Genomic DNA, 19162 nt, shown 5'->3' with positions numbered 1-19162 from the left:
TTTAAGTATTTAGTGAGGCATTAACCTTGCTCTTTTTTGCCTTTTTTTTTGGTTTTGATGGTTTTTTTTTCATACACAATACCAAGCTCCTGCTGAGCTCCCAGCCTGGTGGCTGTGGAAGCTTTAAGTTCAAAGGAGAAGCCTTCAGCATCCTTGTCTAGGCAGCTGCAGTCCCAGGTTACTGATCTTCTCTGGCTCACACCAACAGCATCTTCTCCCCTACACTGAGAGGAAGATGTGACTTCTCAAGTGTCAAACACACTCTGACAGCTGTCAGCTCCCATGACACAGTGCATGTTAAATAACTCAAGTAAAACTCAAGTAAAAATCCATTTTAACTTTGCTGTATTTATATACTATATAAATTTTACATGCTATATATTTACAGTGGGGCAAGTGCTTTTTATCTTTAAAAAAACAAAGATCAAACTTTAGACATCTCTGAACAACACAGCTTGTATAAACCAGACAGATTATTCAGATGAACTGTATTTAATACAGGTTCCCCACTCATCTCCTGATGCAGGACCAGTGAATAATAAGTGCATCACAGTTTGATAGCATTTAATAATAAAAATAAAAATCACAGTATGAATTTGTCTGTAACTAGACACTTTAGAGAGACAAAACAGACAACTGAGACTTAAGACAAATGACAGTATATTAAGAAAATGTAATAAAAACTTATGGAACAATATACAAATAGTCTTGAGAGATACATTCAGAACTGCATATTCGTTGTTTCACAATGTCAAAAACCAGAAGATTTTCTTCAGATCTTGAATATAACTCAAATGTGAAGTAAATTAGTTTCTAGTGTCAGACCACAGGAAAAAAAAAAAAATGAAGCTCTTGCAAAACTTGTGAAGTTTTAAATAAGTCTTTAAATTAAATATACAGACTGTCAGTTGCAACTTTTATAATTCCTGGTCGCTCTTGCACCAGATGTCTTAACTTGGAGTAACATTACATGAATAACATAAAGTCAACCTGAGTCTGTAATTAAGCAGCATTTGAGATGGTCTATTCCAGGGCATTATCTCAGCTCAGTGAGATATTTATGTGGTAATTTACAATGTTCAGCAGTTGTAAAAAGTTTTCACCCTTTTGGATTAGAAGTATATTTTAAAAAACAAAGTCTCAAGTTAAAAACTAAAAAAAAGTTCTTATATGGTAAAATTCTGTACAGAAATGTTAAGCACCACTTATGACTGGATTTTGTCTTGATGGTAATTGATAATAAATCTTAAGTTTTGATGGTCACTATTGGTAATGTCAGGTTTGAAGATAAGAAGTCGGTGAAGGTAAGTTGTTTGTTTTGATGATGAGAAGTTGTTGGTTTTGAAGGTGAAGTTTTGTTGGGGTTGGTGGTCAGAAGTCCTTGGGGTTGGTGGTGGGTTCAGTCTGAGTATTGAAGGCTTTCATCAGTCAGCTCCACATCTGAAAGGGAAAAGGAAACAAGGTCAGTCCTGCTGTGACATTAAACATTAAACTGTCTCAGGGGCTTGATTTCTGAAAGACAAGGCTCAAAGCTGTCCCAGCTCCATCTGCTCCCTCAGGACAGGATCCAGCTGCACCCCAGTTCTAGGCTAAGGCTGCTGAACTGTACAGAGCCTTAGGACAGAGCCACCTGCTTTAACAGCAAGTGCTGGACCTTGGCTGAATCCAATGTAATTGAAGTTTTGCCTAGAAAGCGTTGTTTTAGTAACAATCTTGTGGTCAGGTTGGCCAGATTGTAGCCACAAAGGCAGAGCCTTCAGAAACTTGCTGGAGAGAACATGTAGCAATGCAGGAAAAACTGCTTCAAAGCTGCTGCTTCCCCCCTCCTGTATAAACTTTTCTAAAATAACAACTTATCACTAGCTGTTTTCATCCTTATTAATTTATTCAAAATAACAGGAGTTGGGGGAAAAGGCACAACCTCACAATTCCTCAGTGGTTCCTCGCCTGTCCCTACCTTGAGACATTCAGTACTCAAAAGCACGGCCAAAGTGGCCTCTCTTGAAAGCAGCTTCCATCTTCAGAGAGCACTACTTGAGACCCATATTAAAAAAAAAAAAAAAAAAAAAAAGACTGACCTTCCAGAAGATGGAGCTAATTAACATCCATGGACTTGAGGAAATAGTAAAATTCTCAAGACTTAAACTGCTTCTGCCAGCTCTGTTGTTCAGCAATGCACAAACAGCTCCTCCCTCCCTGCAGGGCCCAGCACCCCCAGTGCCCTGCCCTGAGCAAGGAGATGCAGAACACTGAATTCCTCACTAAACCTGGTTTTGGAAAAACCCGAGTTTGCCACCTGCTGGCCAGAGAATCACTAAGGCCAAACCGTTTTACTCTGTTTAGTTCCTTATTTGTCAGCTGCAACAGACCCTTTTAGTGCAATAAGGGTTATTTTGGACATGAGTATCATAAAAGAAGTCCCCTTTTACAACATAAGGATTTGAAAGACCTCAATTCAGTTCTTAAACTTTTCTTATTAAAGAATAATGGGTGAACAATCAGCTTTCCCTCCAGTCTGTATTTTTAGAATACAAGTTTTGGTTATCTGTCTTAAAATAAAATTTGTTTTCCACAAATGCACTTCCCCTTTGCCTTGAGCAAACTTTTCAGTGCAAGGATTCAGTGCACTGACTGTGGCAATTTGCTTAAGTGTGGAAACTCCATGAAAGAGATTTTAATTTTCCAGAATTTCAAGATTAAACTTCTCCAACTTTTTTGTTTTATGTGCTATATTGACAGCTTAAACACAAATAGAAATGAACAGGATGGTCACTGACCATTAACCCAATTCTTAAACTGTGGGTAGGTATAAAATGTAGACAATTTAACAAATAAACTTGCTTTTGGATAGCGAGCTATCTTCTTCAAGGATTACTTATCTCTGAGTAAAATAGTTAGGGGATTGTTTTGGTTTTCTATTAAAATAGATGAGTAACTGGAACTGGTTTATGTCAGATAACAAACATATAATAAACACTTCTGTTCAGCAAAAATTTCATGGGAAATGTTGTCAAGTTTGATTTTAGATGTTGAATTTGTTGCAGTGTGCAATCATCTTCATTGCATAATTTTAGAGCTAATTAATTTAATTAATTTATCTACTGTGAGCCCAAGTTGAGATTATGACAAGCAACAGCTGAGAGCTCAGTGTAAATTTAGTCAGGCACACAAATTCATAGTTGGCTTTTTTTAAGAAGCACCAGACAGACGTTTTCAGACATTAAAAATTGGGAAGAAGCTGTTTCCTCAGCCCACTTCTGTATATTGTTAAGCCTATACTAACAGAAAAACCCCACAACTGAATAAAACAATAGCAGGAATTTAACATTCTCCAGGTGTTAAATTGTGAAGTGTCCTCTGGAGGTTTGGCAGCTGTGCTTAGGAGTAGGCAGAGCTACACCTGGACCAACAATATTTCAGTATTATCACCAACTCCTGTTATTCTGAGTAAGGAACTAGCACTGTTTCTGTGCTATGAACAGCTGAATGTAGTATTTTATTTAAATTATAGAATGGTTTGGGTTGGAAGGGATCTTAAAGAGCATCTATTTCCAACCCCCTGCCACGATACTGTTTGGAAGCTGTGATAAAACCCAGGGATTTCATCACACAAGCATTTAAAGACTGCTCTGAATAACCAGGAGTCCTGCCAACATCCCAGGGCCTTACCTCTGACATACTCAGTGGATGCCATGGAGCTGTATTTCTTGCTGTCACCTGCACCAGAAGGCTTCTCTTCCTTGTAGGGTTGTTTACTGCCCTGGTTTCTGTATTGCTCACATAAATGGTCATCTGGAGGACGGGATTCTTCCTTCTTCTCCCACGTTTTCTTCTGGAAACGAGGATCTAAATATTCCAATAAGTCTTTCAGTTTCCTGTCGTGCTTCTTCTTTTTCTTCTTTTTCTTATGTTTGCGATTGTCATTGTCAAAGTGGAGCACAGAGCAATCCAAATCATAAAGTCTGAAGGAAACATGCAAGTTAAAAATAGAAAAACAGATGTGGCACTTGATGTATATATGAAATGTTATTTATTTACCACAGGTGACGACTTGCAGAGTGTCTGCTACTTTGTGGTACCTTCTGCATATCTAAGTTAATTTGGATGCAGCAACCTTAAGCCCTCAGAATGAAGGACAAGAGGTCGTGGTTTGTACACAAATTGTTAACAGGCATATGGGGATTTAAAAAAAAAAATTAAAATTGTAACCTAATCAAGAACGGTGTGCAGATGTTATTCTGTCTACATTGTCCAGCTCTAGTGTTCTAACACAATTCAGCAACATCTTTCCTATCTTCTCTTGGCCAACCTAATAACATGATCCCGTCACATTATGACAGATAAGTTACTTAGAAACAATGAAAAAAAGGCAGACATGAGAAATACCCAGAAAATAATTAGGAAAAAATTGCTGATTATGCTGGAATCCTTGCTTACTTGTAATCCTTCTCTCGATGTTTATCTTTGGACTTCTTTTTCTTCTTGACCTTCTTATACTTTTTGATTCTTTGGTCGTCTGTCTTTCGGCATTTCTTTTCTATGTCACTTCCACTTTCTTCTTGGTGGGAGTATTTTCTTTTGCCATTTCTTAGTTTTTCTTTTTCATTTTCCCGGGAAGAGTCCTCAAAATTTGAGTGAGCTGACACTGGTGGAGGTGCATGCCTTTCATGGGAGTATTTTTCCGAGTGCTGCTGAGGTACTGAACAATGGTGGAAGTTTGCTCTGTGGCTGCTGAAGTGATGCACATCCTCCTCTCGGGAGAGTGTGCTGTGAGCCCATCTGCCTTTGCAGTGATAATCCTTGTGTGACCTGCTGTAAGCTTGGCTCGATTTGTCATAGTCTTTATCACAATGAGAGGACCTCCTCTCCCTACCATCCCTTGTTCCATGGGAGGAATAATAATCATTGTAGTACCTGCACTTTTCCCATCTCCGTGGTTCATCTTGGTAGTATCTTTCTCTAATCCAAGGTCTGTCTCCTTTGGAATAATAATACCTGTTCCTGTCTGGATCTGTCCTTTCTCTGCTTCGGGATCTGTAACGAGAATATTTTCCTGAGGTCCTGCCATTACTGAGAGTGTTTCTTTCACTGTGGGAGGATCTGTACTTGCTCTCACTGCAATACTCCTGCTTATGACGGCTCTGCTTGTTTGTATCCACACTGTGAGAGCTCCTCCTCCTGTGGGAATGATCATCTGATTTGTTTCTGGTTTGCCTCTCCTTCTCCTCAGTGTCCGAGTTTTCTCTCTTCCTCCGGTAGTGCTCTTTGTCAGTTCTTTTAGAGTCATGGATTTTTTTCTTATTTTTTTTCATATGTTTATCATCATCTTCACATATTTGATTACTCGGTCCCTCGTCTGCTCGAGAAAATTGACTTTCCAATACTTTATCCAGCTTTGTAATAGAAGAGTCATTAACAGGTGGTACCTCTACATAGTTATTAGAAATGTCCTTTGTATCTTGGCATTTATCTGTAATATCTAGAGATGCAAGTTTTTTAGAACTACATTCAATGTCAGGCTTTATAGAGGAAATTTGCCCTAATTTCTCTTTGCTCTCAGGAGATCCTTTGATGTACAAAGGATTTTCTTTTGAAATGAGTTCAGGTTCTTTTGATCTTCTTAGTTTGTCTTTATCTCTGATGTCTTCAGACTCACACTGCCCAAGGAATTCACCTTCAGTATCCAAGGATTTTTTCCTAACCTTGTGCTGACCATTGATATTGAGATGTGCATTATCAGCTTTTGTTATAATACTTTCAGCAACTTCTTCTTTGGTAAAAATGGTTTCAGAATCTGATTGAGTAAAAAGTTTCTCAACCTCACAGCTAAATTTGGAAGGAACCTTCCTGGATTCTTCATAGGCAAACAGTGCTTCCATCACTACAGTATCTGTAACTCCATCATTGTCAGAAGATTTCTGAGGTCCAGAGACACTGCACAAAAATAAAAACATATTTTTAACTTGAAAAAGTCCATCTAAATTATGTTAGGAGTAAAATCTCCTAAAAAAGGACAAAAAAGCAGCTAATGTAAAACTCCGAAAGACATTGACTTCAGAAAACCTTTCTTACAACTCCCTCAGCTTCCATGGAAAGTTTTTCTTCTCTCAGTTTTGCAAGTTGTGCCTTAAAAAACCCATCCCAAACACACCCAACTCCTTCCACTTGCAGCTCTGAATCTCATCAATAGCCAGAACAACTGTATTTGCTCTTCCCCCAATTAGAAAAAAGGTAAACACACAGATTTTCCACTTTTCCCACAGAGCAGATTGTGGAAATTTACATTCACTCATCCTAGGATGCAAAAAAAGGAAAGAGGAATAGAAAAGGTATTCCAGATGATGGAAGAAAAATGTAAAAACATCCTGTGAAAGTTTTACAGGAGGCATCTGCCTGTATTTAGTATCAGAATAATGTGTGCCCAGTGCTGATGTTTGCAATACCAGATGTACAGTGTGGAATTCTCTGTACTGATGTAAATCTTTTAAGTATTACCAGTAATTGGGTAAAATAGTAATAAACTTGTATGAAATCTTGTTTTAATCACAGTGTAGTCATTTTACCTCTTTTCCTCCGACAAGCTGTTCAACTGGCTGTATGTAAGGGATTCTAAGATACCTTGAGGATCTGGTGACAAAGGTTTAGGCATCTACAATTAAAACACAGAAGTTAATAAAGAAAAGGCTATTTTTAGTCAAAAATTACTGCTGACAAATTTCCAACATTAGATGTTAAACAAGATCACAGAGATACCTGCACTACTCCTACTTGACACGTCATCCCCCTCCTCCCAAAAATGTATTTTATGAAACTTGTGAAGCATTATCTCCCTGAACTTCTCTTATATTGACATATGTCATATGTTAGCTCTGCAAATTCAGTGAGATAACAGCACAAAGGGTTAGAATGAAATCTGTGCTGCATTTTCTTGGTATTCCACATTGTAGTGCTCATGAATATTGAATACATCACAGGTGAGAAAGTCCAGATGAACAAATGTAACTCACCGCTTCAAGCACTCCATTTGCTTTAGCGAAGAAAATCTCAGAAGGTTTAACAGGTTGGACTTGGCAAGTGGAATCATCAAGTTTCAGTCCATTTTCTTTATATTCATTATCTAAACTAATAGCACCATTTAGGGAATCAATTTTTGGCAGCTCATGCTGGGATCTTTCTTCTGCGTTCTGACAGGATGAATGGGAATTATGCAATGTACGGACCACCTTCCCAATCAGAATTCCATTGGAAGATATGATGTTGCAATGCCTTTTGAACAAGCCCTTTGACTCCTCGGATTTTCCTGAAGGTTCTGCACCGAAAGGGACCATGTTATCAGAACAGAGCTTAGGGTTTCCATTCACTGCTGGCTCAACAAAGATTTCATCAGGAACCTCTTGCTTGGAGACATTAGTAGCAACTGACACTGTGGAGAGGTTTGAGGTAGGCTCTGCTGCGGAAGCGTTTGTAATTGTGGCTGAAGGAAGGGGCTTCAGATCCTCCTCCTCCACAGCACTGCTCGGACACTCCGCCTGCGGCACCGCCTGCCGTGTGGGCAGCTTGTTGTGAATACTGATCGTGATCTTCTGCGTTTTGGAAGGGTCTGTCATTGAAGGCCTGGAAATTGCCCAGTTTTGAACACAAGCTGTTGGTGGAGCTGAAGATGGCCTTTTTACAGCAACACCAACAGCACTGAGATCCTCTTTTAAGGGTCCATTTCCATTTAAACGACTTGAACTCTGGATTTGAAGAGATTGTAAGATGGATATGTTCAAACACATAGCACTGGAAGTTTTACAACATTAAATTCTCATGCTAAATAGTTCTACAGACTCAATACCTAAGATGAACCCTCACATCCCTCCCAATATACATGCACGTCCAATGGGTGTGTGTAAATCCTGCCTTTGGTATTAAATGGCCATCAGTTCGACAACCACCCAAACAACTTAACATTAACTAAAGCTATTAAAAAAAATTTATTTTCCTTTTTAAACACCCCGTGACAACACTGGAATATAATTCTGCTAGTACTCGGGAACAAGACAATTTGTATTCTATCACTGTCTCAACTAAAGTGACACTGATAGGGGTGGGGCAGATATTTACTTTTACAATTTAAATTACTTAGGCATTAACAGACTACTTAAATTGTCTCAAGAGCACAGCTCTCAAGCTTTAGAAAGCCGAGCTAGAAAGTAACTAAGTGACATCGCTGCACAATTAAGGCTTAGCCACTGTTTGAGTAACTCTGTCTCCAGCATGAAGAAACCTGCTGTATGGAAGGGAAACTAAAACTCAAAAAGCCCCACCCCACACCAAAACCTGTTACAATTTGGTGCTATTACCTGTCCCCCTCCAATTACCTTAATCATGTGAGGAGGAAGCCGAGGTCCCATGAACGCAGCCTGCTTGCTGTTGGCCCCACGCTGGCCCAGGAAGGAGCGGGGGTAGGAGGGCGCGGGCAGGTAAAAGGCTCGCTCCCCCAGCGTCAGGTCATAGCGCCTGCGGAGACACAGCCGAGCTCAGAGACAGGGGCTCAGAAACCAGAGACCAGGGGCTCAGAGACAGGGGGCTCAGAGCTCAGAGACAAGGGGCTCAGAGCTCAGAGACCAGGGGCTCAGAGCTCAGAGACCAGGGGCTCAGAGCTCAGAGACCAGGGGCAGCTGAGCTCAGAGACCAGGGGCAGCTGAGCTCAGAGACCAGGGGACTCAGAGCTCAGAGACAGGGGGCTCAGAGCTCAGAGACAAGGGGCTCAGAGCTCAGAGACAAGGGGCTCAGAGCTCAGAGACCAGGGGCTCAGAGCTCAGAGACCAGGGGCAGCTGAGCTCAGAGACCAGGGGACTCAGAGCTCAGAGACCAGGGGCTCAGAGCTCAGAGACCAGGGGCTCAGAGACCAGGGGCTCAGAGACCAGAGACCAGGGGCAGCCGAGCTCAGAGACCAGGGGCAGCCAAGCTCAGAGACCAGGGGCAGCTGAGCTCAGAGACAAGGGGCAGCCGAGCTCACAGCTCTTCTTCTGCCCATTCCTGCATTAAACCCCATCCTATAAGCTCAGCAACAGTGTATATGACAGGAAAGACACATCAGGAAGATTCAGGCAGGACTACAAACTGAAGATTAGATAATGGTCTTCCTACAATGACTGTCCTTCCCAGAGCAATGATCCAGACTCACACCATCTATGGCCATGATTTCTCCTCTTTTCTAAACTGGCCAGCTACAGTGGGCAGATAGAAACCAGCATACCCAAGTGCAGAAGTTTAAGGTCAAACGATGAAAGGTAATAAATGACACAGGGAATTTCCACTTAGACAGAAATATACAAATAGTAATACTTAGAGTGAAAAGAAAAAGACTTCAAAACAAGACAATAACTTGACAGCAACTTGACAATAAAAATGTTCTGAGCACATCTGGTGTTATTACCTGATATAAAAAAGTACATAAGCTTGCTGATTGAGAACTGTTTTGATATCAGAAAGCTCTACTGAGGCATCATTCATTCGGTACCAAAGTCCATTACCAGCCTGCAAACAAAGACAGAATATCTTCAGATGAATTGCATGTGTTCCAAAGGACATCACAGATAGAGCACTGCAGAACAAAGCATACCAAAACAAAGCAAACAAAGCACATGATGCAATGTTTTCCTCTAAAACCAGTGGTTACCAGCTACATTTTAATTTCTTTGCAAGCAAAAATTTTATCCTGTTAGAAGTTGAGCTGATCTCTACCTTTATGAAGCAGAGATAGTGTCCAGCATTACAGTTGAAGCCACTATGTACAAGAACTGCATATAAAGCATAGATGAGGGGTTCTCCAATAGATTGGGACATATATGCTCGAAGATCCAAATATTCAGGGTATTTTACATCCTAAACAAAGACAAAGAAGATTCAAAAGTTATCCTGAAATACTTCATGGAACAGCCTGAAAAAGACACAGACTAGGACTTTATAAATATATTTTTCAATTCACTTGAAAATTTCTTGGAAACGACATTTAATAACTTAAGCTGCAGGGAGCTATTTTCCACAGAATTAGCTCTTTAAGGGGAAGGTATGTTCTTATGGTCACACAGGAACTTTATCAGTATTAAAAAAGAAAGTAACAGCCACAGCTGCTAAGTTATTATATTGACTTCTCTTACACTGTAGTTACTGCCTGAAATGTGAACAACTTTAAAATGAGTATTCATCTTTGGGAAATGCCCATTCCAAGAAGATTAAGCAGCATTCCAGCTGCAAACATACCTTGTTGATCTTTCCACCCGTAAAATTTGCAAATCTTTTCAGTGATATTGTGAGAACATTTGAAGAGCGATGTATCGTGTATCTCTTTGATGCTGGAACCATCTTTTTGCACCTTAAAAACAAGCACAGATGTATTTTTAACATAATATTCTTTTCTCACCCAGAAGTCAAACAAGTTTTCATCTCTCACACATGCTTATGCTATTTGAATGACCTTTTGCTTGTATAATATGTTAGATCTTTTCTTAAATCCATAAATTGCATTTCAGTTTTGTTAAGAGGAGAATGTAGCAGGATATTAGAGACAGTTCTACAGAACAAAGGATTTAGACATTAGCTCTTGATAGCCAAATAAATGCTTGAACGTGTATCTTTCTTTTGTCAAAAAGGTAAGGCAGTAAAAAACGTAAAGAAACCACTGGAAGGAAACAGCCATTCTGCAAGAGACAGACATTGGACAGTACTGAGTTTTCTTGTACTGAGGTTGCCTAGAAAGGCTGAAACCCTCTGCAGTCCTTCAAAACAAAATTTTTTATTTTGTTTGTTTCACTGCACACTCCAAGGAGGTACAGACTCAGTCCTGAAATGCAACCATCAGCATAAAGACTGAAATATGTCACTTTACATTGTCAAGAAAAGTACTCCTGAGTAACAAATAGAAAGGAATTAACAGTCTCTTTTAAAACTGATGTCAAAATACAAGGTACACAATTCCAAACTGATGGAGAAAGCCAATGAACAAAATAAGAGAGCCGCCCAGAATAAGGCAAAAAAAAAAAAGAAGTGGTTTACAAAATTTTGAAACTTGTATTTAGAGATTAAGGTTTCAGGCAGCAGTAATCCTTATTAGAAAAAAATACTGGTATAAAACAAAAAGGAAACTGAAAATTAACACAATAGTATGCCAGCAATGGAAATGACACCGTACATACACCAAACCTTTCTTTTCAAACTCACAATAAGACTAAATATCTGGGTTTGTGTGTGACTAAGCTGGTGTTGCCTCCCATCCCAAATCCTTGTCCATATCCCTGAGCTCCAGCTCACCACTAATCAGAAATGCCTTTTAACTTCTGGCCATGAGTATTTTAGTGTGCAACATCACACTCAGGAAGGTTGACAAGGCCCAGCACAGACAGTATTAGAAAGAAAAGTCTAATGTGAGCAATACAATTCTTATAACGTATTTCCAAATATTCAAACAGAAATATAAAAATTACTCATTTAGAAACGAGTGCATTATTTCCCAGGCTTTGAATGATTTCAGTATATTAGTTATGTAAACAAAACTAAATGAAACATCAAGCCACGTCTGTCTTATTGCTAAACAATGTCAAGAGAGAACTCATCCTCCAAGTCATGCACTGCACTGAACATGTATTTTGTATTAAGGTGTAATTAATAATAATCTTACTTGCTACACTTATAGCTATTTTCACCATCCAGCTGTTCCGGTTTCACAAATTGTTCTAGAGCTCTGGTGACAGATGTAACTGCCTGGATGAGTAGAAAGAAAGTAGAATACTAGTCACAAGAACTGCAAAATTTCAAGCACTTACAAGCACTTTACAAGAGAACCATGATAGTTTATACTTAAGTGGCCTACTGTGAACCAGCAAACACCACGAAGGAGAACACAGAAACAGAGTTCACTGAGTATTTACCTCATTTCAAAATGATCCCGCTTCAAATGAAATAAATTTTGCTGTGCCAGGCAGTATCTGTGGTATGCCTTGGCATCAATAATGAGAACAATCAAACTCATCAGTCTAACAATAGATGTATACTGAAGTAGAATAATTGAGAAGTATGATTCTATCACTGTTTGTGTAGCCATAATTATTATTTTTCCAGCTTCAATCCAATCCAAACATGGAGAACATTTCCATGGCTTCCACAGAACAACAAAGTCCAATCCACTACCATGTTGCTTTGCTTTAACAAGATAACTTTCTAAGCAAAATTACTTTATTTAACAAAGCTCTACAAGTCTTTACACATCTCAGCCCATGCTCACACATATTCTTACCTTTATATCCAAAGTAACATCGAGAAATGGCTCGTATGTATCTGACACTGCTTTGCAGTTCAAGCACTTTACTGGAATCAAAATACAAATGCTTAACATCACTTGAATGAGACTAAATGCATGAATCTAAATTATTAATACACATTACTTTAGTCAAACTACAAACTCCTTTGCTACAGACAGACAAAAAGACACAAATCAGTTCAAAAGACAGTAAATTTTTTTAAAAAGTACCTCGAGATCTTAGATATCCTCCAAATATTTGATAGATAAGTGTGGTGGCTTGAGAAGATCTGTCTAATCTGAAAACAAATTACAGTCAGACCTCAGAAGACTGAAAGCACAGAGTTAATTTCTCAAACAATTTTTGGTTTTATGAAAACCGAGGACATAGATTTTAATTCATGATAGTAAATAAAGTAGTAAGAGGGGCTAGGAAAGATTTAAATTTAATTATTTTATGCTTACTTGGTGCTTCCATTCAAGCAAGCTTTCTGTAAAGCATCAACAGTGAAGCATAAGAATTCATGTGCATCCTCTTGACTGCCAAAGTGGAAATGTTTTCCTATTCCTAATAAATAAGAAAGTTATCATATATTTATTTCTTATAGAATGAAAGAAAATATACATTTCTAAAATACTCTTCTTTAAAGTATCAAAATTATTTACATGCATCAAATAACTCGGTGTAAAATTAAAAAAAAAAATAAACCTATACCAAACTACTTACTTTTAAGGCCATTGATAACAGACGTAGGTTTGATGGCATTATTAGAGCAACACAGGACCTGGTTGATGTGACTTTCCATTGTGCACATCATACAGAATCCTTCTACATGACCTAGTGAAACAAGAAAGCATCCCATTCTAGTCAAATACACATTGCTAAAGAGAAAACCTGCCCTAAAATAATAATAATCTAAGTTGTAAGCACAATGTCCACTCTCTGTGGTACATTCTCTTCTCCTAAGGTGTCAATATCCCAACAGTTTTGTGGCATTTTATTGTGCAAAACTGTACAGAATAAAACTCATTAAATCACAGACCAGGCTCCTCAAAACCCCATCCATCCTGGCCTGGACCACTCCCACTGGAAGGTGTCCCTCCCCATGGCAGAGGATTGGAACTAAATCAGTTTGAAGGTTCCTTCCAATAATTCTGTGATTCTTAACTGAAATATTTTTTACATATGGGAATAAAACACAGTCAAACTTCTAGGAATACATATTAAGATACCAGACTAGAAAGCATACAGGTGCCTTAGGAAATAACTCAACATTTATGGATATAAAAAGAAACTCCCGTAGGCTTAATAAAGTCAAGTATAAAAACAAAATTCAAAGAACATAAATTCCAGGCTTTAAAAAATATAAAATTAATTATTTAGAATAAAATCAGCCTAAATTTCAATACAGTCCCCCCAGATTTCTATTTGAGTTAATGAAAGATTAGCTTTCTAGAAGGTTTGGGTTTTTTAATGAGTCAACATTGAACATGTAATTTATCACAGTATTAGTGCACTGCAGTATCTCAGCTGTGAAGACTAAGAATCTTCAATGCCAACATCCTAAATTTTATCACCTTTCTACCAGCAGGAAACCCAAATGCCAAATGTTCATCAAATGCCTCACTTTACAATGTACTTCATTATTCACATGAAGCACGAAATGATCTTTTCGTCAAGTTTTACCATGGCACATTAAATTAATAAATTCGCTTTATATGCCTCCTATAATTCTGAGCTTCCTGTTAGCAAAATCAGAGAACCATTTAGGCTGGAAAAGACCTTGAAGATCTCATTCAAAAGCTGCTTCCACAGGCAAAATAGGACAAGTAAGAATTTTCCTCACAGAACCCCTGCTTTTCTTTCACCTTTGGAGATGTCCAACAGATTTATAGTGTTAAGAAAATACTCACATGACTTGGTGTGCTCAAGTGAAAGCATGTAATTGGCAAGAGGAGGCGTGTAGGTCAAACACTGGAGAGTAGAATTAAGGAAACATGTGTTGCCGAGGTTCTGCAGTCCAACTCCAACACTTTGTGTTTGTTGCCAATCCATACAGATTTTCTCAGGTGGAAAAAGAATTCTTTGTGGCGGAGCAATCCCATCATTAACAACTGCAAGAAATTTGAATGTCAAAAGAGTTGTACTGGTTTTGTTTTAAAGAGGGTATTTAAAAAGGAGGATTCTGCAGGAGCAGCCTGAAGAAGCAGCTCTACTCCAAAACACAGCAACACATGATGCACAGCTTCAACATTGCCACGTGAATTTGCTAGTCAACACTCTCCTTTGGACAATAGTTTACTAATCTGTTTTAATTCTTCTAACAAAAGACACAAACTACCACTCTGATTTTAGTATCCAATTTCTTTATCCCTATATCCTTTAATCTCTTAATTAAATTATTGTTTTTTTCCTTATCGTAACTTAAACCACAAATTTACATTTGTGGTTATGCAGTAAGAAAAATCAAACAGACAAACAAGTAAGCAGCACAAAAAGTAACCCCACAGATATCAGATCTCTTCCTGGGCAGTGTTATTATTCAAAGACTTGTGAATAATGGAAGCCATGAATAGACATGGTAAAATGTACTTTTCTCTCCAGAACAGAAGAGACGTAGGTACATCTGTGCATTATGAAAAACTCCCCTTATTTGATTTTACATAAATAGAAAATACTTTACAAATCAATTGTAAGTAGATAAACCCAAGTTCTGCAACACCTATCCCTGCAGCTGCCTTAGGGGATGCACAAAATTGAAATCTGTGGCTGAACTCTCCATTTGCTGTAGTCCCATTTTATAGCAATGCAAGTACTAAAATCTGCTTCTACTTTGGTTTTGTTTTGAACAAAAAGGAGGGAGGACAGAAGACACTTACCTAGATCTCTTTGGGCAAAAGGCTTTGATTTTTGAGATGATCTACAATAAATATGCCCCCCAGGACCTTTGTCCACAGAGACTTTGTTTGGATCTTCTGTAGGAGGTACCCGGCCCAAACTTGCAGTGCGAGACGTCATTTTTTTTGTACGGGGTTTCATAGATTTGTCAGACCGTCTTGAGGAAGATTTTTTAGACTTTGAAGATTTTGGCTTGTTAACTATGGTCATTGTTCATATCTGTAACAAGGCAAAAGTTCTGTTTGGCATAAGAACGTTCAATGTATTCCAGAAAGGAAAGACCAAGAGAAATCCTGTCCCTTAGCCTCAAAGAACCTGAAGAACTCAACAGCTAAGAATCAAACAAACAAGGGAACAAAACCCCAAAACACAAAAAAAATATTCCACCCAACACTAACTGAATACACAAAGATTTTTCTCCATCCAAACCGCATCAATATTTTTTTAGCTTCTGCTGAGTTAATGACTGATGGCATTTCTTACACTTTCATGGGATTTTAAACCACTATAGATACCGAGATCTTTTTCTTAAAAGAATCTGTGAGCAGTGGCACGATCAAGTGCTGGCCTGTTGAGATCCAGAAGGAATTGTCTGGCCAACATCTTCCTGCTCCTGGGAACTACATACCCCTAATGACACAGAGCATGGGAAACAGCTCTGAGAAATCTTGGGAAAGAAGAGCTAGAAAACACTTGCAAATTTATTTCCACCTGTGTTTCTTCTGCCCTTCCAAGAAGTATTTGGATACAATTCTGGCAGCACTCCTTGTGGTATTTTGCACCTATCATTTACAATGCTTACTTATAAACCAAGAAGCTGAATTCAAGAGCATCTTTTTCAGTTCTACTTATGTAAAGTTGTTTTGCCAGGGAAAACCAAAAGAAAACTATAAAAAGAAAATGATGACCACAAAAGAAAGCAAAACAAATCCTCAGCCTTCAAGAATAAAGGCAATAACTGATACTAAGTCCTTTATAAAATACTGATTATGTTTCAAGATGGTACCTCTTTAAAGACGTGTAATTTTGTGTGCACAGTAAGCTGCGGAATAATGACATGATCAATTACTAACTCCAGTATGTAAATTTTTACTACTATCATACTCTATCATGTAGGGCCTGTTCAAGTTTAGGGAAACTATAAACTTAACTGAGGGTTTAAAGTATAACCTGCTTTTTAGCACTAAAATAACTGGGAGAACAAAGCATGAAGCAGTTTCAGATTCATGGCACAACTTGACTGCTAAAGATGAAGCTTCCAGTAGATTAAACAAAACACAGTAAATCGCACAACTTCTAGTTCCACAAAAGACAAATTACATGTAGAACCTTTAATTAGATTTTTTCCCCTCTAAATTTTCAATTTAAAATCTACTCTGAACACATTTTCCATTTCAGAGAGGATAACATACAGAAAATGAAAAGTTCACTAATGTTACTGAAAAATGAGGACATCCCTGTCCATTTCAAAGACTAAGATGACAGTTCTTGGGCTTAGTGATTTTCAGGTAAGACCCGGACTCCAAATTGCAGATACTGGTGATCCCCTTTTCCTGATGGAAAGGGAAGGGGTTTCAACAACATAATAAAGTTATTTGCAGGACAAAAACCAGAATCAAGACTGCAGCGAAAAGCAAACAGAAGAATATTATCACAAAAAAGCTTTGCCCTTATACTGACCAATGAGGGAAGCCTCACATATTTTTAAATTTATTTTTAACAACTGAGTAGCACTGATTGGTGCTGCTAATTTAGTTTTGACAACTGATTAGCAGATATCAAACAGCAGACACCTGCAAATATCAACGGATGTCAAGAATAACTCAGATCTACCACTTTTTCAAAATATAATTAATTTGGATATAATATCTCTTTGATGAAGTAGCACAAACATTACACAGATATTTCCCCACTATTCACTGTAAATACAGGTTATGCTCTTGTACCACTGCTGAACATAAATTCACATCGCCATGTGTATTGAGTTCTTTCCCCCTCTGCTATTCCCATAACAGACTTCTCACAGTATGATACTGACGAACAAAACAGAACAGTTTTCCTCCCATTTGGAGTGATGCATCAGCGTTGTTTAGGTTCTTTTTTCGCAGTCTCATCACAACACGCATCGGTTAATACTCGGATCTAAATATTTATGTTTGGTCTCCGCTTTGCATACAATAAATCACAGCTCAGGAGGGTTTATACAAGATCCCGTTCACAGAACAGCGTTCAGCCAGGGAGTATGAGTCTTTATCTCAGTACAAACCAAACACTTCCAGCAGCGAGTGTTAAAAAACAAGAGCAGCACGCGGCAACACCGAGGCAGAAACAAGAAGCAGGAGGAAACAACTCCAGCAGAAGCAGAGTCACCTCGCTGCATCACCGACCGCACCGCACACGCCGCCGGGAGCACAAACAACCCGGGGCAGCGCGCAACACAAACACACGCCCCGCGCTGCTTTTACTTTCGTTACAAAATTAAAGGCAGCAGAGGCGAAAGTAATTAATGATTTTACCCTCGCAGAGCAGGCGGCGGGCAGCGCTCGGCGCGGGGCAGCTCCGAGCTCCGTGCCCCGGGGCCGTTGCTTGTGGCGGGACCGAGCCCGGCGCCGCGAGCGCCCGCGAGCGCCGCGCTCCGGGCGGCCCCGAGCCCCGGAGCCCGCTCGCAACCGACCCGCCCGCCCCGCCGGCGCCGAGCCCGCGGCACCCACCCGCTTCCCCCCGCTCTGCCCTTCTGAGGGGTCCCGCTTCCGAAAACGCTCCGACACCGGCAGTGAAAGGCCGCCGGCAGGGGAAGGGACGGGCATCGCACGCAACATGTCCGCGCTCCGCGCGGCAAGAGCCCAAACACACACAAAACAAAACCCAGCCCGACACGCAGGGAGGGGGGCCGGGAACCGGCCCTGAAAGAGCTCCCGCCTCGCCCTTCTGCCTCTAACCCTCACACCGCTCGGCCCCTCAGCCCCGCGGCTCCCCGCCCGTGCCATGGCGCCTCCGCCTCCCGGCCCCGTGCTGACCTGTCCGGGCCCGCGTCCCATCCCGGCCCGGGGGCAGGACCGCGGCGGCGGCGCCCAACGGCGGCGCCGTGCCCATGGCAACGAGGGTGGGAGGGCGGCGAAGCGAGCGCGGAGCCCCCCGGGCAGGGGGCGGAGGGGCCGCGGGAGCCGCCACCGCCGCGCCGAGCGGGAACAACGCGGGGCCAGGCGGGGCTCAGCGCCGCTCTCGCCGCGGGACGCGGGGCCGGGGCGTCCCGGCCGCCCTCCCGCCCGCGCCGGGACGCGGGGGAGCCACGCCGAGTCCCCCGCGCCGACAGCAGCGGGACTGCAAGGAAGGAGATGCGGGCGCCGGCGGGACCTCGGCGCGTAACGGAGAGGAAGCCGCGCCGGGAGGGGACCGGTCCCGCCGGCCCAGGGGGTGGCGGCGGCGGCGGGGCCGGGTCCCTCCGCCGCGTGCTGGGGACGGCGCCCCGCCCCGCCCGGGGATCCCACCCCCTCCGGCTGCCCGCCAGCCAGGAGGGCAGCGGCCGAGCGCCTGGCCCGCGCCCCGGCGCGGTGGGCTGGGCTGGGCTGAGCCGGCTGCTCCCGCCGGTCGTTTTCCCTTCCCTTTCCCGGGCCGGCCCCTCCCCCCGGCCCATTGATTTCCAGGCGGGAGGCGCACGCGGTGCCGCCGGGCTGTGCCGGGGCCGCCGCCGGGCCCGGCGCTGCCCCCCAGCCCCATTACCTGGCTCGGCCCCGCTTGACTCGGCGCTGCCGGGTCCCCCTCGCCGCAGCCCCCGCCTCAGCCCGGCCCGCTCCGCCTACTGTTACAGTCCGTCGGGGAACAATGACGTCCCTCCGCCGGCCTCTTGCATCCGGGGCCCGGCGCCGGCCGGGCAGGCGGGCGGGGGGAGGAGAGGAGGCGGCGGCGGCGGCGGGGGGAGCAGCGAGCGCCTCCGGGTCACACGGGGACCGGCACCGCCCCTGTGCCGCGGCCGGGAGCCG

The 19162-nt window shown here is 41.7% G+C and overlaps 1 protein-coding gene across 3 annotated transcripts; it reads right to left on the bottom strand.

Annotated features, from left to right (window-relative positions):
• Positions 1–328: 328 nt before the first annotated feature.
• USP42 (ubiquitin specific peptidase 42) lies at positions 329–19142 on the bottom strand. 3 transcript variants are annotated; one of them, XM_021539755.4, is made up of 17 exons: positions 18903–19142; positions 15164–15401; positions 14198–14398; positions 13011–13121; positions 12749–12851; positions 12515–12582; positions 12281–12351; positions 11666–11748; positions 10252–10363; positions 9733–9873; positions 9425–9525; positions 8364–8502; positions 7008–7736; positions 6564–6649; positions 4438–5934; positions 3670–3962; positions 329–1440 (listed from the first exon to the last, which is right to left on the bottom strand). In XM_021539755.4, exons 2-17 carry the CDS (start codon positions 15390–15392, stop codon positions 1400–1402), a joined length of 4005 nt encoding a protein of 1334 aa, XP_021395430.2. In that variant the 5' UTR covers positions 15393–15401; positions 18903–19142; the 3' UTR covers positions 329–1399. The 3 variants fall into 3 exon arrangements, with proteins under 3 accessions (XP_021395430.2, XP_085448368.1, XP_077642999.1); XM_085592242.1 differs by lacking the exon at positions 18903–19142 and adding an exon at positions 18200–18337; XM_077786873.2 differs by lacking the exon at positions 18903–19142 and having other exon boundaries at positions 15164–15543.
• Between the last annotated feature and the right edge of the window lie 20 nt (positions 19143–19162).

Source organism: Lonchura striata, chromosome 14, assembly GCF_050655825.1.
Source record: "Lonchura striata isolate lonStrDom1 chromosome 14, ASM5065582v1, whole genome shotgun sequence".
Taxonomy (NCBI): domain Eukaryota; kingdom Metazoa; phylum Chordata; class Aves; order Passeriformes; family Estrildidae; genus Lonchura; species Lonchura striata.
Note: the sequence above shows the minus strand (reverse complement) of the source record. Positions and strands in the feature narration are given on the sequence as shown.